General features: G+C 41.3%; 1 protein-coding gene across 3 annotated transcripts in view; it reads right to left on the bottom strand.

Moving 5' to 3' along the window:
* The window catches only part of AGL (amylo-alpha-1, 6-glucosidase, 4-alpha-glucanotransferase), a 54,658-nt gene that overhangs the window by 9,060 nt on the left and 20,009 nt on the right, over positions 1–25,589 (bottom strand). For 2 of the 3 annotated variants that reach the window (XM_066626606.1, XM_066626607.1), the window contains exons 9-29: positions 24,835–24,937; positions 24,629–24,726; positions 24,025–24,164; positions 23,096–23,283; positions 21,815–21,938; positions 21,126–21,289; positions 20,636–20,737; positions 19,975–20,130; positions 18,864–19,014; positions 17,172–17,296; positions 16,967–17,079; positions 16,240–16,374; positions 15,080–15,210; positions 14,190–14,326; positions 13,924–14,057; positions 13,003–13,178; positions 9,253–9,355; positions 8,443–8,668; positions 7,673–7,784; positions 6,644–6,779; positions 3,316–3,428 (exon numbers count right to left, since the gene is read on the bottom strand). In XM_066626606.1, coding sequence (XP_066482703.1) covers positions 3,316–3,428; positions 6,644–6,779; positions 7,673–7,784; positions 8,443–8,668; positions 9,253–9,355; positions 13,003–13,178; positions 13,924–14,057; positions 14,190–14,326; positions 15,080–15,210; positions 16,240–16,374; positions 16,967–17,079; positions 17,172–17,296; positions 18,864–19,014; positions 19,975–20,130; positions 20,636–20,737; positions 21,126–21,289; positions 21,815–21,938; positions 23,096–23,283; positions 24,025–24,164; positions 24,629–24,726; positions 24,835–24,937 — 2,867 coding nt within the window. Of the gene's footprint in view, positions 1–3,315; positions 3,429–6,643; positions 6,780–7,672; positions 7,785–8,442; positions 8,669–9,252; positions 9,356–13,002; positions 13,179–13,923; positions 14,058–14,189; positions 14,327–15,079; positions 15,211–16,239; positions 16,375–16,966; positions 17,080–17,171; positions 17,297–18,863; positions 19,015–19,974; positions 20,131–20,635; positions 20,738–21,125; positions 21,290–21,814; positions 21,939–22,337; positions 22,462–23,095; positions 23,284–24,024; positions 24,165–24,628; positions 24,727–24,834; positions 24,938–25,589 lie in introns of all 3 variants that reach the window. The other variant, XM_066626608.1, reaches the window with a different exon arrangement.

The following is a 25,589-nucleotide window of genomic DNA, read 5'->3' as shown; positions in this document are numbered from 1 at the left end:
CTTTGTCACTACATTGGCAGGCAATGGTTAACTCGGCCAAACTTTCTGTGCAGGCGATTTTACGTTTCTATTAAGCATGGGGTAACTCCCACATCCCAGCTGCGCAGGAGATATTTCAAATGAAATCCATCTCGCAGCTTTTAAACGGCATTCCTATTTGGAGGTCGGCATTTAACAACTCAGTGGAGAGGGTTCAACTGCAGTTTTTATATGAGATATTTGAAGTACCACACTGTGTTTCCTACATGGCCCTATGTCTTGAAGTGGGACAGCAGAGACTAGAGGTTTTGGCCTGGCTAAGATTTTTTAAATTCTGGGTGAGATTCTGCTATCTTACTGAACAGGATATATTACTCCATACGTTGCTATCTGATCCTACACCCTTGCCAGGCCTAGCTCTGTTTATTAAGAAAATACAAATCATGGGTCTATCACTGGATCTGTTGGGTTCATTACGTACCTCCAACCCAAGTGTACAGTATATTGAAAGTAAGGCTCTTGGATATGGAGAGGTAAGTCATGCATGATGCTGCTTCAAGATTTGCTCGTCTTTATACTTTCAACTACCATGCTCTTATGGCAGGAGGCCAGATTATTTATATTTCTTGGAACATCCACAAGATCAAAGACTATTTACCCTGAGCAGATGTAATGTTGTGCCTTCTAATGTCTTGAGTGGCAGATACAGCAGACTTGCTGCGGAGATAAGGGTATGTGCATATGGCTGGGTGGTTGAATCCTTACAGCATGTCAGGGGTTGACCCTACACCTAACCCCCAACTTACCTGACCACTGATTGGAGGGCAAGGAGGCCAGACGGGATCCCAACGAGGTTCCCTCTCCCACCACCAGCATGGGGGAAAGGCACCAACGAGCAGGTCTTGGCCAGGGGGGGCCCACTAGGCCCCTACAGGCCGCCAGGAGAGGAAAGCCCGTTTGACGAGCCAGCAGTCGCCTCCCCACCCGGACCTGCAGCAGCGAGCCAGGAGGCAGCTATGGTAGCCCCCACGTCTCTGCCCAAGAGCAGGGAGGCTGCCTCCAGCATGTGTGTGCCAAGATCAGGAGGATGCTGGGGATTCCCGGCACCTCCTGGGGCTGCCGTGGTCCTGAGGTGTTGCGGACTCTGGTGGGGCTCTGCTGCAATGGTTGCAGAGGGGCGGCCAGCGCATCCCCTAAGCTGCCCACCAGAATGGGGTAAGGGGGATCGGCTTCTGGGGGTTCACGCAGTGGGCATTGGAGGAACCTTGCTCAGAGGAGTGGTGGTGGAAACGGCTGCCCATACAGGTTGTCAAGGGAGCAGAGTTGGAGAGCACCCTAGGTAGGAATAGCGGGTGGGATGCCACTAGCCACCAGAGAGGCTAGAGGCCAGCTGGAGGGGGCTGTCCCTTTAAAACTATTGGGACAGGAAGTGTTGGCGTAGGAAAGGGACCAGGCAGTATAAAGGCAGGAAGGTCAGTCATGACAGGCAAGTTCTTGGGAAGTGGGACAGCCGGTTGGAGCAGTAGCCCTCGCTAGGGAACCAAGTCAAAGTGTCTGCCGCTAGAGAGGAGGACATGGGTGGCATGACCACCCTCCACAAGGATGCATCTGATGCCTTCCCTGCTTGAGAGTGGTAGGCAGGGTAGGTGCACAATCCCTGGGCGCGACCCCAGGAGGGCCGGCCAGCCACACAACACCCAGTGCCCACTGGGTGATGGCCCCTGGCACCCGAGGGGCCCCCACATGGCACATGCTTTTACAATGCACTTGGTATCAGGATCTGCACTTATATTACCTAAATTTGTTTCTCTCTTGGTCAGTCTGATTTGGATAAAATTTATTAAAAGGCACCAATAAGAAGTTAAATTATTTGATTAGCATCTTAGTTAATTCTACTATTCAGCGGCACCCTGAAATGCTGGCATTCATTCCTGAGCCTTAATGCTTTGAACTGGGTCTTACTTTGTTATACAAAGAACAATTTTGCTTTTTACTGTCTGAACTGGAAGGATCTTTTATTTTCCCTTTTGTGCACTGTTTTATATATTGTACTATATTGTATAGTCTATCTATGCCAGGGGTCTCCAAACCACGTCCCGGGGGCCACAACTGGCCCACCACAAGATTTTATCCAACCCTCAGTAACTTTTTTTTTTGTCAGAGCATTTGCTAGTGTTTGACATTTTCACTTATTATATATCATTTTACAGTTTAAGCACGATATTGGTTCTTTGCAATTGTCACATTTTTCTTCTGTCCTGAATAATATGCTGATTACAAAAATGATTCAAGTAGAACTTATTCATTCATTCAAATTTCATTAATTCATTCATAAACCTGATTTATTTTGGTCCACAAAAATGTGTAAAATATACAATGTGGCCCTCGACATATACTGTATTAGTATATCATCCTTCTTTCAAGGAGTTCAGGATAACCAGTATACATGGGATTATTCCAATTTAGCCTTACAACAACCTTGTGTGGTACATTTGGGATTGAAGCCATGGCTCAAACTAAGTTAGCCAGTGAGTTTTAAGGACTCAAACCAAGTTCTAACACACTGTCTACAACACAACACTGGCACTCCAATAAATTTTTCGAGGCAAAGACATTTTTCTAACTACCTACTTTGTTTCATGCCTGCGAAACATAGACTATTCACAGATGGGAGAACAGACATTATGGCTAGTTCTAAACATAAATCTGTAGGTCAACAACATACAACAGAAACTTAAAGCTTTAGTCAAGTTTGAAATACATTTTCAGAAACAGGCTGTTCCAATACTGCTTGGATACTACATTCAGGGGAAGAGCCAAGAACATTAAAAAGAAAAAAGTAACTGAACATCTTGAGCTATAAATGCAAAGAAGAACTCCTGACCCCTTGTTAGTTTCAAACAACGTTAGAAATCAGCTGTGATTCTTTTCCTTCTCTAAGAGTCAAAAGGTGACAAACTGAAACTGATCCTTGACATTTTGAGTAGTTCTGCAAAGTTTCTATTATGCAACAGTTATGTGTTTTCTAGAGTTGGACAAGATGAAACACAAGAGACCCTGAACAGGTTTCACCAGGGTGCTATTTATGTGGAATGTATACCCTAAAATACAACCCAGATTTTTCTGGAGCACCAATGTGTTTTATCATCGTAGATGCACAGGCAGACCTCTGCAGATAAGCCAGTCAATGTGGGAAAGGTAACCTGAAGCCATTTTTAAAGACCACCTCCATAAAGTAGCTTAATGTTCAAAAAAGGTGTTTTTGGTGCTGTATAGTACATAAGAACACTTTTTAATTTTTTAACGTTAACTGTTCATCAAGATAAAAATATTTACCATGTCTTTTCACAGTAACTCCAGAGTAGGGAAATATATTCTTCTTGGACAACTCCATTAACCAGCGAACTGTTGATTTGCACAAACCAACAATTTCCACAGCAGAACCATCTCTAAGGAAGACAAGCACAGATTTTAAAGGAAGGACCAAAAAAGATAAACTACATTTACACTGTCTAGGGCAGTGTTTCTCAAACTGTGGGTCGGGTAGGTAACCACTAGGTAGGTCGCGAGCCAATTTCAGGTGGGTCCCCATTCATTTAAATATTTTATTTTTAATATAATAGACTTTATGCTACCATGGCATGTGACTGCATTTGGGGAAATGTGACAGACCTGTACTTTCAACAAGCTAGTATGTATATTCTTTTAACAATGATAGTCAATGGGACTTACTCCTGGGTAAGTGTGGGTAGGATTGCAGCCTAGGATTGTGAAACATTTTTCTGCTTAACTATGTCACTTCCGGTCATGACATCATTTCTGGTGGGCCCTGACAGATTTTCATTCTAAAAAGTGGGTCCTGGGGCGAAATGTGTGAGAACCACTGGTCTAGGGGTACTTCTCCATCAATATATAGAGTCTAAGAGCACAATCCTAATCAGATCTACTCAGAAGTCCTATTTTGTTCAATGGGGCTTACTCCCAGGAAAGTGTGGTTAGGATTGCAGCCTAAGCTAAGGTGCACAATTCAAACCACTCCAACATTCGGGGTACAATCATATACATATCTACTCAGAACTAAGTCTCACTGACTTCAATGAAACTTATTTCCAGGTAAGTGTGTGTAGCAAGGCTTTTCAAACTGGGGTGTCGCGACGCCCCAGCTTGTGAGCCCTGGCCTCTGCCCCCTTAAGGGGCAGGGGCAGCCTGGAGGCAGGGAGGAGGCAGCAGCGCGATCCCCATGATCATGCCCCACACCGCATTTACTTTCACTGCTGTGGGGAGCCCTGCTGCAGGTCGCGCCGGGCTCCCCACAGCCTGGGGAGGATTCAGGAGGCTTGGGTAAGTGCACCCAAGCCCCTGCAGCCCCCCTGGGCGGCGCAATCCTGGGGATCATGCCGCTGCCTTCCCCACGCAAGTACTTAGTGGCTCTCAAACTCTCCCAGAGAGTTTGAGAACCACTGGTGTATAGGATTGCAGCCTCACTTATAGATGCTTCTACTATATATGACTATGAACAGAGTTAAGGTGTTTTTGCTAGCATTTTAAATGTGGCCCTTTTTAACCCATTTGTGTCAATCCTCTCTCTCTGCAAGTATTCTCTCTCTCTGCACATCCCACAAGCACCCTCTTCACTTTCTTACTCCTCTATAGCTCTGTATCTAAATATTTCACTTTTTCTTTGTGCTCCATTTTTGTCTCTTCCCACCTTATTTGGTTTCCTGTCTGAGTTTGGTGGCAATAGTACACAAGCCTTTCACTCTGCTGGCCATTCACACCAGTGGATGAACATGTGGCATGACTGACTGCAAAAGGTTGAACAAAAACTCCATCATATGCTTCTGAATCCATGGAGAGGAAGAGATATGCACATGTGGCTATGTAGTCAGTCTCTTATATTCACTCCAATTTTTGATGAACTTCAATAGGTCTTAGTTGTTTATAGCCCTTCCTAATTTTTCTGTAAACAACCAGAATTCTGCCATGGGCTGCAAAAAGATTGCAATTGGTCTCTGGGCCTTTTGTGGTTCAAGTTTGATGGAAGAGTTACCTAAGAATATAGGTTTAACACAGGGCCCTATCTGAATCTAAGATAGGGCCATGTGAACTCCAGTGCCTCCAAGGAGCTACACAAGGGCTGCACAGGGTGGTGGCAGCTAGTTGTTTCACTTATCTAGGCTTGGCAATCATGTCATCGCCGTGTGCCAAAAAGGCTAGAGCTGCTGTCAGTGATCCAGCCTACAGTGATCTTGGCAGGGCTTGGTTTGACGCAAGAGCCTTCTAAAAGAGCTGGAAAGAGAGAAGGTGGGGTGGATGAAAGGAGGGAGAAGCAGGCATGTGAGAGCAAGAAGAAAAGGAAAAAGAGAATAGAGAGAAAGAACTGAAGCACACAGGTAATGGAGGAAAAAGACAGAAAGAGGAGCAGGAAGGAGGACAGAGCAGAGACAAAGGATAAGGAAAAAAACATAAGGAGCAGCTTTTGTCACCTTAGATGGAGAGGGACATCCAAAGAAAGGAAGGATCAAACCCCTTTGGAAGAGGGGTTGGGAGGAGCAGAAAGCCATGCTCTTTCCAAGAGCTCCCGTGAGATTAGCAGAAGACCAACATGAAGTCCTGGGCATAGGGGATTTAGCAAACTGTACCTGACAATTCCTGTGCTTCCCTCCCAAGACCTGGACATACCCTAGATCCATCTGATAACCAGCCAGCCCAGGTGAAGAAATTACAGGATCATATAGAAGTCAGATAAATATGGGCAACTCTTCCTTTGCACTGTTGTTCCTTAACTGATAATAAAACCTTCAAAAACAATATTTAGGTCTCTGCCTCTGGCTTATACTCCCTACCAATCCCATCCATATTTTGTTCAATGGCATTTACTACAGAGCTTCCTCTTTGGGACAAAGTGGAGAGGGCCAGGGTACACTCAGGTTCAGGCAATTGTGAGCCTGATAATTCCTTGTGTTTGGTGGGGAGAAGGCTTGCACGCAGGAAAGAAGGTGAAAATCTGGTGTCCCCACATAAAAATGGAAAAATTAGGTAAATCATGTAGGCTTCTTATATGAAGATACCAGATTATGTAATTTTCTACATGTGATGGAAGGCATATGTGGTTCCAAAGGCCACACTGCTAACTACTAAACACAAAATTAGTAAAGCTGAAGGAACTATATTATGGATGCTACTAGGAGTTTACTAGTTATGGTAAACTCCTTTACAAAACTTTACAAAATTAGTAAAGCTGAAGGAACTATATTATGGATGCTACTAGGACATGAAATAACTAGTAATACAATATATTTTGCTAGGATCTAGAACTGCAAGCAGAAGAACAAACCCTGCTCAGCTGTACAAAGTCTTGCATTTATGCATCTGTGCATAAATGCTTGCTAAAGGAAAATTGTTACTCTTCATGTATCAAGTGTTCCCACTTAACTAGGCTCTAAAATTAGTGCCACCTTCATGGCAAAGCAAGCCTAGAGAAGATTTGCATACAATGCAATCTGATGCATTTTTATTTAAGTCTCACTTAGTTCAGTGAGGCTTACTCTCAGGTAAGTGTGTATAAGATAAGCAACTTTTGCCTGAGAAGCAAATAAAACATTCACAATTTCTTGCACATCTGCCGAGAGACTAAGAGAGCTGTAGGAGCTTTAATCTGTACCTCGGAGTTGCTGGAATTCCTTTGTTGCGAGCTCTGTCACTCTCTCCCATTTTATCCATCCATGTACCACAATTAAAACGGTTTCCTCCATAGACAAAGCCAGTTTCCGTGTCCACACCTGCAGTCACATTGAAACCTATCAACCAAGAAAGCCAGATTATTTTCTAAAGGAGCACAGAAAGACACAACTTGGATAACACCAGAGGAATTCTAATTAGAACTATTTAGTTAACTAGGCTCAACTAGAAATCCTAATTGCAGCACAAGCCGATATATGTTTACTCGCAAGTCAGTCCACTATGTTCAATAGGGCTTACTCCTGTGTGTAAAAGTGTGTATATGATTGTAGCCTTAGTACAACAATTACAACCTAATGGGTAGAATCCACAGTTTCTTGGCCCCCAGAGGAAGCAAATCTGGATGAGACCCAAAGCATATACAGCCGGCCCGCATCCTACATGAGTGTTATATTCAAAGGTTGGCTTGTAAAGCCAGAATTGCATATAGTCAAAACTCCATTAAATTCAACAAATAGCTCTTGGGCACAATCCTAACCAGGTCTACTCGGAAATAAATCCTATTTTGTTCAATGAGGCTTACTGTCAGGAAAGTGTGGTTAGGATTGCAGCCATTGTCTCTTAAAAGCCCAAAAGCATGCATGAGAGGCACACGGGGAACAAGGGAATGACAGTTTTGTTCTCCCGTTTCAAGTTTGCTCCAGGGCACAAACAAAATTAAGTGGAATAGTGGGTGGAATTGTCTGCACTATTTAAAGTTTTTATTTTTTTCCCTCTCTCTGTTGGGAGAGGATGAGATTCAATTTGAGCAAGTCTATCACATGCAAGATGTGGGCTGATAGTACTTTATCTTTGTATTTATAAAGCACCAAGAACATTGATGCACCCCATAAACACTGCCACCACTTGTGAATAAATGTCATGTTTATAGATGGTTTAAAAGTACAGAGATAAAAGTAATCTTTAAAGGTGGATTGAAGCTGTCAAAAAAGTTTCCAATAGAATGGCATACCTTCATCTCTCATGTTTCGATCTATTTGCGGTCCAGCGTTCCTTTCTCGGAATTGTATACCTTGCATGTGTCTCTGCATAGCTTCTTGTATGACTTCATACAGTGGCTGATCCTAAGATTGGGCAGATTTAAACACAGGAAAAAAAAAGAGGAAAACAATGAAACTACAATCTCACATCCATGCCTATTAATTACAGGACAGAATGTAACTGAGAGACAGAGTGGGATCCTGCACTTTATTTGCTTTTAACATTGGCATTTGTTCCTTTTGTATTTCATTGTTTCTTCAAGAAGCTCAGGGATGCCAAGGAATCTCCAATCCAGCTACAGGGCAGGCCCAGTCCTGTTCAGTTCAACTATATCAACTATCTCCTGACCATTGGGCACTGTATTTGTCTTAGGGCGCAATCCTAACCAACTTTCTAGCACCAACATAAGGACAATGCAACTCTGAGGTAAGGGAACAAACATTACCTTCCCTTGAGGAGTTCTCCATGACTGCCCCCCAACTGCAGGATGCAGCACATGCCCCACTGGCACAGCTATGCCAGTGCTGGAAAGTTGGTTAGGATTGTGCCCATAGAAGCACAATGGGGGAAGGGATCACTTGTTACTTAGTCCAAGTCTCTTTCAGAAGATTCATCCACCAGTCTTCAACACATGAACATGTCCAAACTAAAGTATGCCAGAAAAGATACAAAACAGGAAACTGTTTCTCCAGTGCAAGTATGCCATGACTCTAGTGGTAAAAGCATATCGGCTATAATTACCGTTTTGCCTGCTGGCTGAGGAGAAGAATCATCCGTAGGGTACATTCTGGATACAGGATACCTGAGAATGTCAGTGCCGTCTGGAACGACTTTACAGTAATCCTGTATACACTGAAGCCACCACCACACTGCATCACGGCAGTTGAATCTGGCATGAGTACCCTGACCGAGCAAGTTGGGAATGAGGCCGTGTCTGAGGGTACCAGCAAATGCTAAAATGATATTCCTGAAACCAGGAGACATGACCAACAATATTAATATAAAACAGTGCATTTCCAAATTAACATACAAATGTTTGGTCCCAAAAGGTAAAAATATCTTGATTGGAATGGCAAAAATAATTGGAATGCAAGAAATAGAAATTTATTTTCTTTGAGTGTTTATTGCTTTGAGTGTTTATTGCTTTTTTTTTTTTTTTTGCTTTGAGTGTTTATTGCTTTTTTTTTGAAATATTCTTTTTCAAAAAAGAAAATTGCTTTTTCTCCTATTGCTTTTAGGAGAAACAGCCTAAAAGAATTTTCCATTTTTATATTTACAAATCACAAAATAGGCAAAGGTCAACTTCAAAGACTTATACAAATTAACATATTATTTAGTGCATATTATTCAGATCTATGCTATTTTTCTTTGGAAACTATTACAATACTATAGAGCATCCATTAAATGCAGACTTCAGTAGCAGTATAGAACTGGAACCAAACAGTCAGCTCACCACCTGTCATCAAGTTATTAAAAATGTTAATTTTTATTTCATACAGGTGTAACAGCTATGTCAACCCAGCCACTAATGACAAAGTTCATTCATTTTACCTTGCTTCCAAGTAACGACCAGGAAGTAACATCAGCCCTCTCAGTGCAATAAAGGTATCTCTTCCCCAGCAGCGGAAAATGCCAGATGAAAAATGAGGTAAACCTAAGTAGTGTGAGATAAAGCAAACCTAAAACTTTGTGGCTGCCTCCACACAAAAACTCTCTTGTCCAGATTTATGGTTGAGACTTATTCTATGCCACCAATTACGTTATTGTGATCCTTATTAGAACGTATACAATTCTGAGTCAGCTTTGATTCACCACAATGAATAAATGATTACAGCTATGACCCTAACATGAACTCCTCTGTTGGTAAATCTAAAATGCACACTCTTAGCAAGTTTAAAGACACAAGTGGGGTTTAACTTTCTACCAGCAGATTTATTTTGCTATGTTAAACCACTTTGTGAACTACTTTTTGTTGAAAAGTGATATATTTCTCAATAACAACAGAAGAAATGGAAGGTCTCGTCCTAGCTGCTCAGAACAGGTACCTGCACCATATATCAAAGCAAAGATTCAGAGGACCAGTGACAACAGCAAATGTTGACTTTTTAAAATGAAAGATGAAACACTCAACCATCTGGTCAGTGTGTACAGTAAGATCACCCACACAGACAATAAAGAATGTCATGATAGCTGTAATTCTATGGTTCACTGGAATCTTTGCAAACAGTGCAATTTACCTCCACAATGAAATTCATGGGATCATAAACCTGATAAAGTCACTGAGAACAACCAAACAAATATTCTTTAGAACTTCAGAATACAGCCAAACACCTAGAATACAATAAATCAGATATAGCAGTAGGCAACAAAAAGAAAAAAGAGTTTGGATAATTGATGTTGCCATCCCAGGTGACAGTAGAACTGAAGATAAAGAACATCACAAGATATCAAGCCCTGTGAGTACAACTTGGGTGTCTCTGGGAGAAGAATTTCAATATTATTACTATTAAGAGTATTATTATACAGCTTCCACAAAAAATTCAAAAAGTGGTTTACAGACAAAATCAAATAACTAAATGGCTCCCTGTCACACAAAATAGCTTACAATCTATAAAAAGATACCAAACAGACATCAGCAATAGCCACTAGAAAAGACACTGTGCTGGGGTGAAAAGGGACAGTTACTCTCCCCCTACTCAATAAAAGACAGATACAATTTGAAAGTGCCTCTTTGCCCTGCTAGCAGTGGAATATTGTGTCAATTGTCACTGGAGCCCACGGAGCAGTGCCTAGAAGTCTGAAGAAATACCTCAACATTCTGGGCTTTGAGCAAATTGCACCAGCTCAACTCCAGAAAACCACATTGCTTAGAACAGCAAGAATTCTATGAAGATGTCACTGTGATTCCCAGGATCTTGACCCGAATTACAAAATATAATCAGCTCAACATAGGCTGCGATGAAACACCATATAATATTATTAATAATAATAAAAAATGCAGGCTCAGACTCGTATGCCTTCCAACTACCATATGCTGCTCTGCAATTCTACCATAAGGGCAGCATCATCCAATACTTACTGCCACCCACAGTCTCTTTTAACTACCACAAATAGGTAAGGAACACCGAGTAGATACACAATATGTGTTGATGGCAAGTATGGGGGCAAGGAGAGAGTCAGAGCATGCAAGAAATACACTGTATGTATATCTGCAACCCTTCAGAAATACTATCTGTAGATTGCTCAGGATTATAAAACTCTTTAGGAGGGGCCATATAACAATTGTATGTTCTATGGACAGCATAATTCTGGGTCAGAGCTTAATGTTAGATGTCCGTAGTTAACTAACAGTGAAAAGACTCCTGAGAGCCGGGCAGCCCAATCCTGAGCTGCCTGGAGGGCCCAGTTTCGGCGGCACTGAAAAGGGCTGCCGCCAAATCCTGTGCCTCCCGCACTACCGTGGGAGGCTCATCGGGAGAAGAGGACATTCGTCCCCTTCCCCGGAGTAAGGGAAGCAGCCCCGCAACGGGGTTACTCAAGGAAAAAAGGTAAGGAAAAGGCGCTCATGTAGGATGTGCAGCCCTCCACAAGCACCCTGGATCCTGCGGAGCTCAGCTCTGCGGATCCTCCTCCCGCCCGCCCCCTGGCACGCCACCTACCCGCCCTTCAGCACGCCTCCTTCCCACAACGCCTCCTCCACGCCCCCACCTCCCATTCCGCTGCTCTGTGGTCTGGGAGACCACCGAGCTGCGGAACCTGGGCGACTGCCCCATGCTAGCCCAGCACCGGCGGGTGCTGGGGTAGCACTGGCAGGAGCCCGGCGGTGAGCCCCGCGAATGTGCCTTACAGCATGTTTGCGACTGTGATCGGTGGTATGGAGCTGTGCTGCCAGCCAGAGCACTGGGCCCTCAGTAAGGCATTGATGGTTTTACCTAGAATTGATCCGTAGCACAAGTTGAAAAGAAATCTTGCTTTAGAAATACTAGAAGAGATTCAGGCATTTGACTTTAGAATATTTATGACCATCTTCTTATAGCCAATACTTAAGTACATCTCAGCACTGTAATAGCTGAGCTTCAGTACAAGGGTTAAGTTGTTTATTACTTGTGCACATGAAAGGAATTTCAGTCGAAGTTGTCCAAGAAACATAAACTAGTTCACCTGCCCTTGCTCCCATAAAAACAATTCACTAAAAGCACAAAATACAGTCAAATGAACTGAAAGGTTGCCTAGAAACGAGACTGCAATAGAATTCTACTAGAAAGAGAAATCGCATCTAAGAAAAATCTCACAAGAGGAAACAAGAAGAACATTAAGCAGAACAAAAACCAAGAAACAAGCAGCTATTCAGGGAAAATAAGTTTTTTTTTTTTTAAGGTTAAGAAAACATTGCACTGTAGGAGCCAGAAACCCAAGTAAGAGCTAGCAAAGGAAAAAGAATAACAGAAATCAGATTAACATTTCTGTCCAGCCCACAGGTGTATACATTTGATCCCTGTTGCATATATACAATAATGGGCAGAAATGGCTTAAGAAAATAACCTGTGTGAGGGTGAGAGAGAGAGAGAGAGAGAGAGTTTGTGTGTGAGTGGCTCAACAAGCTTGTCCCTGTTCAGTTTGTCATTCTACTCCAATGACATTCTGAAGTTCAAAAGCTTTCCTAACAGTTTGCTAACAAAATGTCATCTTACTTCATGCTACCACTCTGAAATTGGTTCTCTTAGATTAGGGCTAACACCCTATAGCCTTATAGCTAACACCACAATAGCTCTATATTCTAAAACAGTGATTTTCAACCTTTTTCATCACATGGCACACTGGCAAGGCTCTAAAATGGTCAAGGCACACCATCAATTTTTTGACAATTGACAAGGCTCACTGTGCTGTCACATCCCCCAATGGCCCTACTAATAAATGACCCTCTCCCAAATTTCCCACACCTGGGAACCAGTCATGGCACACCAGTGTGCCACGGCACAGTGGTTGAAAATAGCTGTTCTAAACTATAAGCCTGAAGGTTTATTTTTCAGAGATTCAGGACCTCAAGTGCTACTCACAAGCTTCTGCCTGGTAGATGGATAAGTCCAATAATGAACCCAGTTTCTATTTCTAGTTAACAAGGCCTTTCCCACTCATTCAGTCCTATATACATTCCTCATATTTCTTCACAAATATCTCATAATATTCCTATACTTCTACAGAGCATCAACTGTCCTAGACAAGAGTTTTAAATTCTAAGAGTTTATACTCTGTATTTTTATAACAGTTTATTCCATGATAATGGATCAAATTTTTACTTACCAGCTGCTAAAGAAACACAGCTCTGTTCTCTCTCATTTGTGATTTCATTCAGTCTATAAGGAACATCTTGGATGGAAGGAGATAAAGGTGGCAAAGACGGATATTTTCCTATTCCACACATCTGAACCGAACCCAAGGAAAGGTGTTTAACAAATGTTGACCCATTCTGAACAAAGCTGTAATTAAAACAAGATGATTTTTTTCAAGTTCATAGACATTTTTTCTTTTTTTCAGTATTTAAGATTAATGTAATTAGCGCGTTAGGATGTTGATTTTAAACACATGCGTTTGCTGAGATCTTCTGGATCTAGAACAGTTTTAGAATTTTTGAAAAACCAGGCATCTGAGGGATGGTACATGGATCATACTAAGACTGCAAATTCAATAAACATTTACATGGGAATAAGTCTCATTGAATTGAATAGAACTTACTTCCAATAGACAAGCATCTGATTGAGCCGTAAAGATAATAAGAATAATCAATTCTCCTGTTCCCCCCTCCTATCACCTTTTGGAGGATAAAGTTGAAGTACAATGGATTTTTAAAAGTTGTTTGGTTAAATGAAAACAGTTAATTTTCCCCCCTCTGTTACACTGCACTGAATTAACAGTATAAATCCAGATCCTGATTCTCAACTCAGAACATGTTTCAATGAAGAGAGATTACACATTTAGCTGAGCATTGTCAAGCAGTAAGTGATACGACTTATTCACATAATATCGTAAGGCTTTTGTTTTAACTTATTTTAATGGACAAAAGGAACCTTTTTGGAATTCTCTCAAATCAAGCACAATGCACCTCCTATACAACTTTAAAAAAAAATCAATCGTTCAAAGATATGTACAATTGTGTGCACAGTTGTGTGACAAGACACCTGTAACATGCAATGCACTTTCTGCAGCTGTATGAAAACGCATTACCTAGACATCTGCTTCCAAGCCAAGTCAAGAAGTGTGGTATATGCACCAACTAGTATGGCATCAAAGTAACATGGAATGAGATAACGAGGGACACGCTTCAGGTAGATAAACATTGCTTTCAACCATTTGCCAACCTGTTATTTAAAAGAAAGAAAAATGGTAATACTGCATTTAAAATCAATTATCAAGAGCTTTCATGAAAGCTACCATGCAACAGACAAAATCCTCAGCCTAAAGAGAAAAGTTTCATCTCTGGGCCAACTTACTTCGGAGCAGGCTCCAGCACGGGAAATTAGTCGATCACTCACGTAGTCAATCATCCAGTCTCCAGATCTCAAGTTACCACAGAAAGGATGGCCCAGATCATTCTTTGGTCTTATGTCTGCCATCACTGACATTATTCCTGAAAGTCCATAGAAACAAGGGTCTGCATGACAAGTCATAAGACTATCACAAAGAGAAGATTAATGTTCTAAGAGTAAGCACAAAACAGCTAGCACCAAATAATTTCATGTCTGAAAATAAGACATTTTAATCAATATTCAAAGAAAATCAATATACACAGATATTTAAAAGATGTTAGCCTTTGTCCTTAGTGCTCTTGCTAACTTCAATCCCATGGCAGTAGCAGGATATGCTGTCCACTACTCACCCCAGGTGAGCAACCTACAATCCTGCAGCAAGTGCACACAAGGGTCAGCTTTTGAAACATTCTGAGAAGTAAAGCACTATAGTACTGTTAGATGGTCAGAAAAACACCTCCTTGATAAAAAGATATTCCATTGCCTTTAAAATCCTGGCGTATAGAACTAACGTGAGGAATGCCACACGCAGAAGAAAACTAATGCTTGGCCTTAAAAAAAAACAAAAACAAACACACTGGGACCAACCAAGCAAATGCAGCTTGTCAGCCAAATAAGGCAGTCCATAGGAGCTCAATGAACCTCCTATTTTTGCAGTCTACTTAGGACATCTAAGAGAGGATGGGAATGTTATCAAGCACCCACAGTAAACATTTCTACATCTGGTTTGATGGGCAATAGATTGGACGAATGTAAAGTCAGAGATCATACTAAAAGTTTGGAGATTTAGAGCATAACAGAGAATTCATGGAATCATTTTATTTTGAGATAAATATATTCAGACTCATGTTTACCTTGAAGGCCTGCATATTTAAGAGATGTCCAGTTTGGTATGTTGTAACATCCCCCACCATCCTCTTGTTCCTCAGCATCACACCGATATAATACATGATTCAGGTCTGCTAAGGTCAGTTTTGATGCAATACTGAGAAAACAAAAATCAAAGAATCAGAGTTGGAAGGGACCTAACAGTTCATAGTTCAACCCCCTGCCTTCTCCTAGAGTATCTCCAAAAGGTGCTTGTCAAGCCTCTGCTTGAAGATCGCCAGTGAGGAAGTCCACCACTTCCCTTGGCAAGTACCACTCAAATCTGTACCACTGTACTGTACCACTCAAATCACATTGAGTTTTCCCCGCTCTGTTGAATGCATTCATAACCAGAATAATTGGGAGGAGGGGGAAGAGAGTAACAACATACATATGTGGTTGTATAAAACCCAGGAAATGTCTAACAATAAGCACTAGGACAATTTAATGAAAGCGTAATCATCTCTAGAGCACAAGGGTGGCATGGCCAGCCACATCTAGCCTTTCCCAATTTCTTTTTAACAACTACCAGAAGTTACTTATTTACAGCAGGTGAAATGAAAACTGCAATCCAATGCAAGAACAAGGCAAATACAAGATAGAAAGATGCTGCAAAATCTTTTAACAACTTACCCGCACTTCATTTAGCTCTTACGAGGGTGATCCTAATATCATGACATTCTGACTTGTCTATTACATAATCCGAATGACATTTACTATTCTAAAAACATGTCCCCATCTTCACAAGAGCATTTCTCTGATATCTTTGTAATATAAAAGGTGCACATCTACAAATGAGGGAAAATAATGCAGCATTTTGCTGATTTGGGTGGCTCTATCAAGACAGCAGAATATTGGGAAGAAAGCAAAATGCAGAATTTCACCTGTCCTGTAAGCAATTGTTATCATCTGCTCATGATAACAATACACAAATTATCAGTTGCTATTTGGAGTAATACAGTGAAGAGGGTAGTTGGTTACTGTTCTTCATTACTGTTTTGACCACAGGATTTCTGGAGAGGCGGCAAGGAAATGAATTCCCAACAATAAGAACCAAACCAAAACCAGAGGCAGACAATAAGTCACTATTCAAATACATTTCACCATCCCGTCCTACCATCTCTATGCTTTACTCAAGTGTACTTACGTTGAGAAGGGTATTTTGAGTATAGGTTCTGAGCCATCATCTGGGAGACTTCCAGATTTAAAGTGGGGACTGAACTGAATCAGGTGATTACGTAGTACTCCCACAGCTTCTTGGGCCTTTGGGTCAAGGCTAACTCTACAAATATTAGCACCAAACAAGAAGAGTTACTCTGTGGACTCCCACAAACATCTGGACAGTAACAGCCCAATCCTGAGATGCCCAGAGCACAGGCTGCTGAAAATGGCTGTAGCCGCCACTTTCGTCCCCTTCAACCAGGTAAAGCGAGTAGCCCTGCAATGGGGCTACTTGATTCTATGGCGAACCAAAGGTTGGTGTAGAATCAAGAGCTTCCAGGTCAAACGGCCAGCCAACAAGGAGGCTCTGGATCTGGTGGAGCAAAGCCCCACTGGTTCTGCCTCCCTCCCAGCCCTCGCCCACCTCTGGCACACCTCCTCCTCATCCTCCCACCACCTCCCCCTACCTCTTCATTGCTTGGTGGTCCATGTGACCACTGAGTGGTGGAGCTCTGGCGCTAACCCAGTGCCAACCAGCGCTGGGCTAGCACCAGTGGAGCACTGGCGCTAGCATTCACAAACATGCCTTATGGCATGCCATACGGTGTGCACTGGTGGTGAGCCAGCGCGCAAAGCTTAGGATTGGTTCCTCAGTCATATTTTTAGATCACTCATATGTCTGCAGATATTTGTATGCAGTAGCCATATTTTACCTGAATATAATCACACTCCCTGGTGTTAGCTTTTCAAATTCTATTTCTTGAACAAATTCATTGGGGCCTTTTGTAGCAACAGAAGCTTGCTTTATTATTTTACTTTCTTTGAGCTGTTAGGAGAAAGGGAATAGCTAAATTCAAGTAAGCCACTTTAATCTGTTAGCTACATTTTCAGGGAAATCAAAGAAAAAGAAGATGCTACCTGGATGTGTTCTCGGAGCTCAACTGTGTAATCAGGCAATCCATTGATTGAATGTTCATCTTTTTTATAAGGGCCAGCATTTCTCTCAACAGTCCTAGCCTCAAGAACCACCTCTTCAATTTTGCCTATGGAAAGTGTAAAAGAAAAGATTCCTCTCATAATGTGGCTTGCAAAACTTTTATTTTTTAATGGAGCGTGTGCACTAGCCTGCAATACAAAATGTTGGCCAGACTAACATAGGGTAATAATTTATTATTAAGTTATTTATATCCTATTCTATCTCATGGGTTCAGAGTGGTTTACAGTATTTTTTTTAATGAGTTAGCAGTTCTGTCCTCAAGGGGCTAAAAATCTTAAAGAAGAGAAGCTTTATTTTGGTTACAAGAAAGCACAGAAGTTATTGCTTTTAGCTCTCTAAATGGTCCCTTTGCTAAATTTCTAATTAGTCCCTATTCAAACATACTTTTGCAGACATATAATCAGAGCAGCCAAATCCAGTGCAGCACAGTCTTTGAGGCTGGAATTCTAGGGAAGCATGCTGCCCTGATCTTGGGTAAGCAACTTCTGATGCACTGTTCGATCCCTTATAGCTGGCTCTTGCTTCATCCCCTCCTCTTGGGCACCATTAACCATGATCACACTACAAAGCTCCATTTTAAGTCACATAGTCTACGTACAGTATTGCCTAGTTCAGTGTTTCTCAAACTGTGGGTTGGAACCCACTAGTTGGGTCATGAGCCAATTTCAGGTGGGTCCCCATTCATTTCAATATTTTATTTTTATTATATTAGACTTGATGCTACCATGGTATGTGACTGCATTTGGGGAAATGTAATAGATATTTACTTTTAGCAGGCTACTATACATATGCTTTTAACAATGATAGGAAATAGGACTTACTCCTGTGCAAGCGTGGGTAGGATTGTTACAAATTTTCCTGCTTGATGATGTCACATCTGGTCATGACATCACTTCTGGTGGGCCCTGACAGATTCACATTCTAAAAAGTGGGTCCCGGTGCTAAGTTTGAGAACCACTGGTCTAGTTCACTTACCTATGTACTACGGCTACATACTCTTCAAAGTTAGTTTGATACCCTTCCAGCAACACCCTCCTTCTTAATAATAATGTTTTCATAATTATTTTAGATGTGTGCTCTAGTATATTCTATGCCTGTTTGCCTATGGTGACCTGGTTACAAAAAACATGTGATTGCAATTAATCCATCCACCCATATCTACAATGGGCAAAAATATTGGATGAAGATGGTTTATTGAACAAGCATGTACTTGCTCAATGAACTTAAGGGCCAAACTAGATAAAATGTAGTTCAAGTGATTGGGGCCAAGATATCCGATTTGGGTACTGCCATGGTGGGAGGGTACACAGTTACCCTCCCACCATGGAAGTACCCAAATCGGACACTTCTCCTTTTACCCTTCACTCCCATAGATTATGGATCAGTTATTTCCCACAGCTGCTATTTTACAAAGAAAGAGGTCCCACTGGCACTAATGGCCAAGAACCATCTCTCAGCCTAACCAACCTCCCAGAATTGTGCAGATAATGGGAGTGAGACCACGTACATCACCTTGAGCTCTTGGAGGAAAGGTGGGATAACATCATTAGTAATAATTCTGTAACAATGATTTCATCAGTGACAACAGAATTGAATCCTGTTTAGGATATTACCTGGAATACACATCTGGGGAACTTCTTGGCTATAGAAGGATGTTTTGGGATTTCTGAAAGCTGTTCGGGAAACAGCCACAACAGATTGGTGTGTGTTAGGACAATGCCTGGTCACAGCCACAATATCCTCATCAACTTGATCTACAAACACCTAAAAGTGCGTTGTTTGAAGAAAAAAAATAGATTTTTAAGTCAGGCACTACTTTATTTATCCACTTGAATCGCTATGTCAAAGTTTGTATGTGCCAGGGCAGGATTTTCAGGGTTCCTGAGCAAGAAACTATCGTTGGCACTCTACTAGCTTTAGGTAGCAAGGAATAGAAGGGGGAGGATGTAGAAACTAAAAGGAAACCCTCCAGAGTCTTCTGTCTGAATGACTCTTGAACATAAGAACATAACATAAGAACATAAGACTCTTGCAAATAAGCCTAGCTACAGCTGAAGCACCATATTCACCTGAAGGGATCTGCTTCTTCCTATTAACAGTCCAATCCTATCATGGCCTTATAGTGGTAGCTTTTGCTATCTGCCACTGTAAACCCTGAAATGGCAGTGCAAAAGCTGTGCCACTGTTATGCATGCCTTGGCCACAGAGGCAAATAGCCAGAGGTCCTGCATGAGCAATAGTAGCTCCCCAATGTCTTACTGAAGTAAGTAGTTCAGTGGTAGTGGACCAGGCAGGGAGTGTTTCTTGATGGCACTAGCACATGCGAGTGATGCTGAGATTCTATCCCCCTTTCCCTGCCCCAAAACATCTTGAGTCTCCTTGAACTTATGCCAGTAAAACAGCTGGCATAGGACCAAGGAGATCCATTGGTGGCGAGGTGGCCTACAGGAAGGCAAGGAAAACTTTTACTTACCTCTCTCAGGCCATCTGGTCACACATACACACCCAGCATGCAGACCTTGCTCCAGCAGCACAGCTGTGTACTATAGACTGGTGGGGGATAGGATTGGGCCCTAAGTTTCTTAATGAAGCTTAAAGGAACAGAAAGACATCATGTGGTTGCTTTATTTTTTGGTTTTATCCAGTTTCCTCCCCTGTTATTCCTGCAGGGCCCAATCACTGTCCCACTTTGTCACCCTCTGAAGCTAACCCTGTTGCTCTTGCCTGATTAAAATCTTTCATTCCCAGTTCTTGGTGCAGTCTGTTGATTGCCAGCCTTCCTGCTATAATCCCAGATTTGAAATTAACTGCACCAGGTGTTGAAGGTGTGGCTGCTGGGTTCCATTTTGCATAAAATCGCTCTTCATTAACCACAGAAATCTGGAAATGAAGTGGAAAAAAATACTTTGTAACTTTTCTTAGGCCTTAAAAAAGTTACAGGTTCAGCATCACAAAAAACTCCAGTATTTTTAGCCCTTGATTACACAGGCCTGCCAATTTGAAGGTAAGAAAAACTTCAAAATTTATGGTGGTTTAAAATATGATTTTGGGGTGCCAATTCCAAAAATGGCATCGGTTTTGCCCTATCACATCTAGCATCTGACATACAGCTTCCATACAGCTTGAACCATTCACTAACAAGGCTGTGCTGTATCTCAGACACTAGATGCGACAGGGCAAAATGGATGCCATTTTTGAGAACGGCACCCCAAATGCCTATACAAATAAATCTAACCTTTAAGATAGCAAAGTGTGTTGGTCTGGGTTAATAAGCAGGTAAATTTATGTATTTTATTGGTACATACTGGAAGGGCGATTCTAGATGCAACTGCAGGATACCTATTCTAATACTTCAGCAAAAATGAAAAGCATACTGATAACTTACTTGATGAGGTACTAGTTCATCATATCCTCTAGTGCTTCCAGTAGCACAGCATGCCATGGAAACAATAGTTGAGCTGGGGAGGGCATCATAAGCAGATCGATGCTACCAATGAGAAAAAGAAAATCAATAAGTCTAGCACCCAGTTTTCTTTATTGATATGCATTTAAAAATCAGGGACAGTGTGAGAAGTCAGCCAGATTGTGACCCACCCTCCTTATTTACAACTGGGCTTCATCAGAAGACACTGCAATGACACAAGGTTCCCGGAGGAAGACCATTCATGGACAGAGAGAGCAAGATGATGCATGTACATGCTTGTATGTACATGACTGCAAGCACAGCAAATGTATACCTGTAACTGGGCTTAGTAAAAGGTCCTGCCAGACTCTGGCATTACCACTTATTAAATCATCGGTTTACAATTATAACGTCTCTGCAAAACCTCTGTAAGATAGAAGTACCTGAACAACTGAACTGTTATATTACTTACCTGAATTGGACATTCATTATCATGCGTAATGTCCATGAACAGCGCATGTGCGATAGCAGGAGTTAAAGGTCTCAAGCGTGGCTGAACGAAAGATCCAACTGGTTCTCCTCCAAATCGGTAAACTAGTCTTCCCTCTTCATGACTGTTGTATGCACTCATTGCCTCTAAAGAACATAATTTGCATGAGCATTTGCATGACAATTTGGTCATGTAAAAGTAAACAGAACTAATAAAATCAAGGACTATTCATGCACTCCATTAACTGAATTGTGTTGAAAGCCCTTGCAATGGTAGGTAATATTCCAAGAACAAAAAACTATATAGAGGCCTATTGTATTCAACACTGGTATGAGACCGAGACTCTTGACTTGCTTCTTTTCTGCACATAGGACACAACACTCAAGCCTACAGATACTGAGCTAGGTTTGTACAAAGAATTTCCCTGACTCCACAATCTTGTCCTGGATTGAAAGGCAAAAAGGATTAGGGAGCTCATACGTTGATCCTGTTCATATGACTGGTTTGCAAAACACCCCCATCCCTGTTCACATTACTATTGTCACATGTAAGACATACTTTCTTTCTAAACATACATCACATTGCCACAACTATTGTGAAAGAATCTGTAATGTATGTATGGTGCTTTGCCGATGGAAAAAAAATGAAACAGCAATTCAAAGCCAGCCTACCTCTTATTAAGGAACTAATGCCCAGTTTATTCACAAAGATATTGTCCAGTTCTTCACTTCCTGTGAACAGTTCAGCCACTACATACAAATTGGGCCGCAATTTTCTGGCCGAATCCAGCATGTACTGCAAGAAGCACAGCCAAGAAAGCCACAAAAGGGGAAAAGGCAGAACAGAAGAAGAAAAGAAAGACAGAAGGCTAGGCATGGATTTGGACAACAGGGAAAATGCCACGCAGCAAAACAAAAATGGAAAGCCAAAGGTTTAAGAACCAAATACATTCCGTTATGAAGATGCATGAAAGTTAGCACAAAGTAAGGAATTGAGGTTTCAAGTGCAAGAAAAAAATCAACATAAGCAAATGAAAAAGGAAGCGGGGGAGGCATTCAAATTTGCCAAGGACACAAGAATAAATACAAATAAAACAAAGTTAGTTCCATGTTAAGAGGCTCTGTCTTACATAACACAGCAACCCTGCAACAACCCTTCCAAGCACAGAAGGTTCTTTTTTGGTCATTGTTGTACCTCTGATCAGACTGGTAATTCCAAGGCGGTTGACAAAGACATTGTCAATGTACTCACTGCCCGTGAAGAGTTCAGCTATCACATAAAGATTAGGTCTGACTGACCTGGCTGCTGCTAGCATCTCCTACAGATCATAACAATGTTTTTAATCAACTTCCTTACTATATGTGCTTTTCCATCATGCATGTGTAATAGAAGCTACCCATCAAAGCACAATTTCAATGAGGTGAAAAATTAGAACAAAAAGAGTATGAAACAGGCAAAGCTCAACTCTTCCTCTAAAATCAAAAGGAATTAAAAGTGCTTACATTTAGCTGAATTATTTTCACAATATTTCCCTAAAATGCTACTGCAGATAACATAAAATGAATAATGTCATTTTGTAAAAATAATGTAAGACTGAAAATTCTCACCATGAGTTTTTTCATGCAGGTTTAACATAAATTTCATGGACTAATAGTGGGAAGCTCTGTTCATCCCCAAAATGTATAGATTTTTCAGAATTGTTAATGATCATAAAACTGTTAATATAGTTTTATAAACCATATATAGTTATATAAACTGTTTTCCGCTTAAATTGTGTTCTAACACTTTTCACACTACGGTTTAGTGTTAGTGCCCATGCAAATGCAATTATGGTTAGAATAACTCATATTGCCTAAGACCGTCAGCAGAAACTATTGGAAACCATGATTTCATAGCTTTTTCCTCTCCTTAAATTCATTTATTAATTATGAAGACACTTTATTTTTCTATACCTCAGCTACATGAAGAGGCGTCGAATGACAGTTGTCCAAGCGTACTCCATGAAAGTATTTGGCAGTAATTTCAGTGTATTTTTTCATGTGAGCCCAAAGATATGGGCAGTCTTCTGGTCTGTTTCCATAACGTAGTTTGACACTATCACCCCAGCAAATAAGCTCTCTTCTCAGGTAGACATTTGAACCTGCAAAAGGAGGTTATTTGAACAAGATTTGTAGAGATCTGGATTTCAAAACACAGGTAAGGAAATATCCAAGACAGAACACAAACCCTTGACATCATGAAGCCTAGAATACAAGAGCTTTGGTTAGGAACCATGGCAGATTACAGAAGAATTGCTGCTCGTACCCAAGTTTGACTTAAAAATAGTTTAAAATATTTAATGCAAGCACAGTGACAAGTTTCTGTCTTGAGGTAAAACTAGTTGGCCCACCAGAGATCAGGCTGAGAGTGGTTGGAGAAAAGTTGTTCCATAGCACTGCACTTAAGTGCTCTCCACTTGAAACCACCTCAAAAAAACAAAACAAACAAAAAAACAGAGGACCTCTGAATTTCATTAGTGTACTTATCTTGTTTTACCTCAAAGATATTACGTAGATTCTGATCCAGACATGGATCCTTCGGGAGAGCATTACAGAGCTGGGGTGAAATAGGTTCAAGTCCTCACTGGTTTGAGAGGTTGGAGGATTTTAGCACACAGTAACAGTGATATATACAGTTTCTAACGTTTAATGCAGGGATTCATCCATCCCTGGAACAGAAAGCTTCAGATTCAGGCCATAAATACAGATAAGACTTAGGAAACTACAGCAGCTGAGATCCCACTCAATGGTTACAAATAAAAGTAGCTATTGTAAATGGCAGCTGCTACAATATCTTTCTTCACCTACATTACTAAAGTGGTAAAACATTCGGAATTGCATACCTGGTTCAGCAAAATTTCGCAGAGGATCATCTCCCATCACCCAACCATTAAAGGCCATGAAATAACTTGCTTTATCAGGCTGGTGCATCATAGGCTCTTCCTCCTCCAAGGTTAGTTCTTTAAATGGGTAAGTAAAGTAGCTGCAACACAAAGAAATTATTTTTTTCAGTTTCAAAAAGACATATCTTCCCTCTCCCAATGAAAACTAAATACACTTTTCCATAAAGAAATAATGGAAAAATATCTAAATATTGCAAGAACATACACGTAAGAGCTCCCCCCCAATTTGAAAACAGCCACTTCATCTGTGCCTTTTTCAGACACATCATCTTATTGTATCCATATCATAAAAACATATGATACATCATCTTATTGTATCCATATCATAAAAACAATTATCTATATCTAAGCAACAAAATATATAAAAAAATTTATGTAGCACTTGGGCTTGATTAAACACCACCATTGAACCAGTTTGCTCATCATATTGTGTAACATACTATGTGTATATGTTTGCTTCCTGGCATGCAGTTTCATCCCTGTTACCACCACTAAGGAAAACATTTGTTTTAGAATACATTTTCTCAAAATTTAGTTGCAATACCTTGTAACTAAAGGATACTTTCTTGTGATAGGACCTAGCTTAGGACCATGGCCAGCCAGTCGTTCATAGCTCACTGTTCCCACACAACAGTTGACCGCCTAGAAGACATTAAAGCAGCTGTTTTAATAAAGCTGTAGCATTTGTGAGTGTTATAAATAACAAATAAAGATTGTGAGCAAGAATTTCAAATGCCTCATCATCATAACCTGCTCTTGGTGATAATTTGTTTGTCGAAACTGTTCACCATTTAGCTCTTCAATTCTCTTTCGGAACCAGTTACAGCACTCTTCGATGGCAGCTGGCCCATTGCTAAAACATACAATACATAAAATACAAACTCAGTAATACAGGTATGAATTGACACCCAATTCACTGCCCCCCCTTCTTCTGGCAGCACTCATTTCTGAATTGATGGAATTATGGGGAGGAAAACAGGACTTGTTCCATCTTTGTTCACTCTTGTTTATGGCCAGTTTTCAGACCTATGCTGCTCCTAGACAAAACACACACTTACGGCCCAATCTTATAGGTAAGAGGTTTACCTCCGCAGGCAAAGGAACAAATGTTGCTTTACTCAGAGGAGACCTCCAGGATGGCCTACAGCAGGGGTGCTCAAACTTTCAACTTTAGGGATGCTGGACCTTTAACAAGTGTATAGAAGAGAGAATTGCAGCAGGTGCAACTTGTCATCCCACAGATGATAAGCTGCACCTGCTGAAATTCTCTCTTCTATACACTTGTTAAAGGTCCAGCATCCCTAAAGTTGAAAGTTTGAGCACCCCTGGCCTACAGGATGCAGCAAGTGTTCTTGGTGACACAGCTGCATCAGCTGGGGGATTTAGACAGAACTGTTCAGTCCTGGCTTGTGCAGTCAGTGTATGCCTGCACTTTTCTTCCATGTGCATGCACACACACAATGTCTGGGAACAAGGCTGCTACGTTTCAGCAGGCACCATCAGTG

The sequence above is a fragment of the Tiliqua scincoides genome, chromosome 4, assembly GCF_035046505.1.
Source record: "Tiliqua scincoides isolate rTilSci1 chromosome 4, rTilSci1.hap2, whole genome shotgun sequence".
NCBI classification, from domain to species: domain Eukaryota; kingdom Metazoa; phylum Chordata; class Lepidosauria; order Squamata; family Scincidae; genus Tiliqua; species Tiliqua scincoides.
Note: the sequence above shows the minus strand (reverse complement) of the source record. Positions and strands in the feature narration are given on the sequence as shown.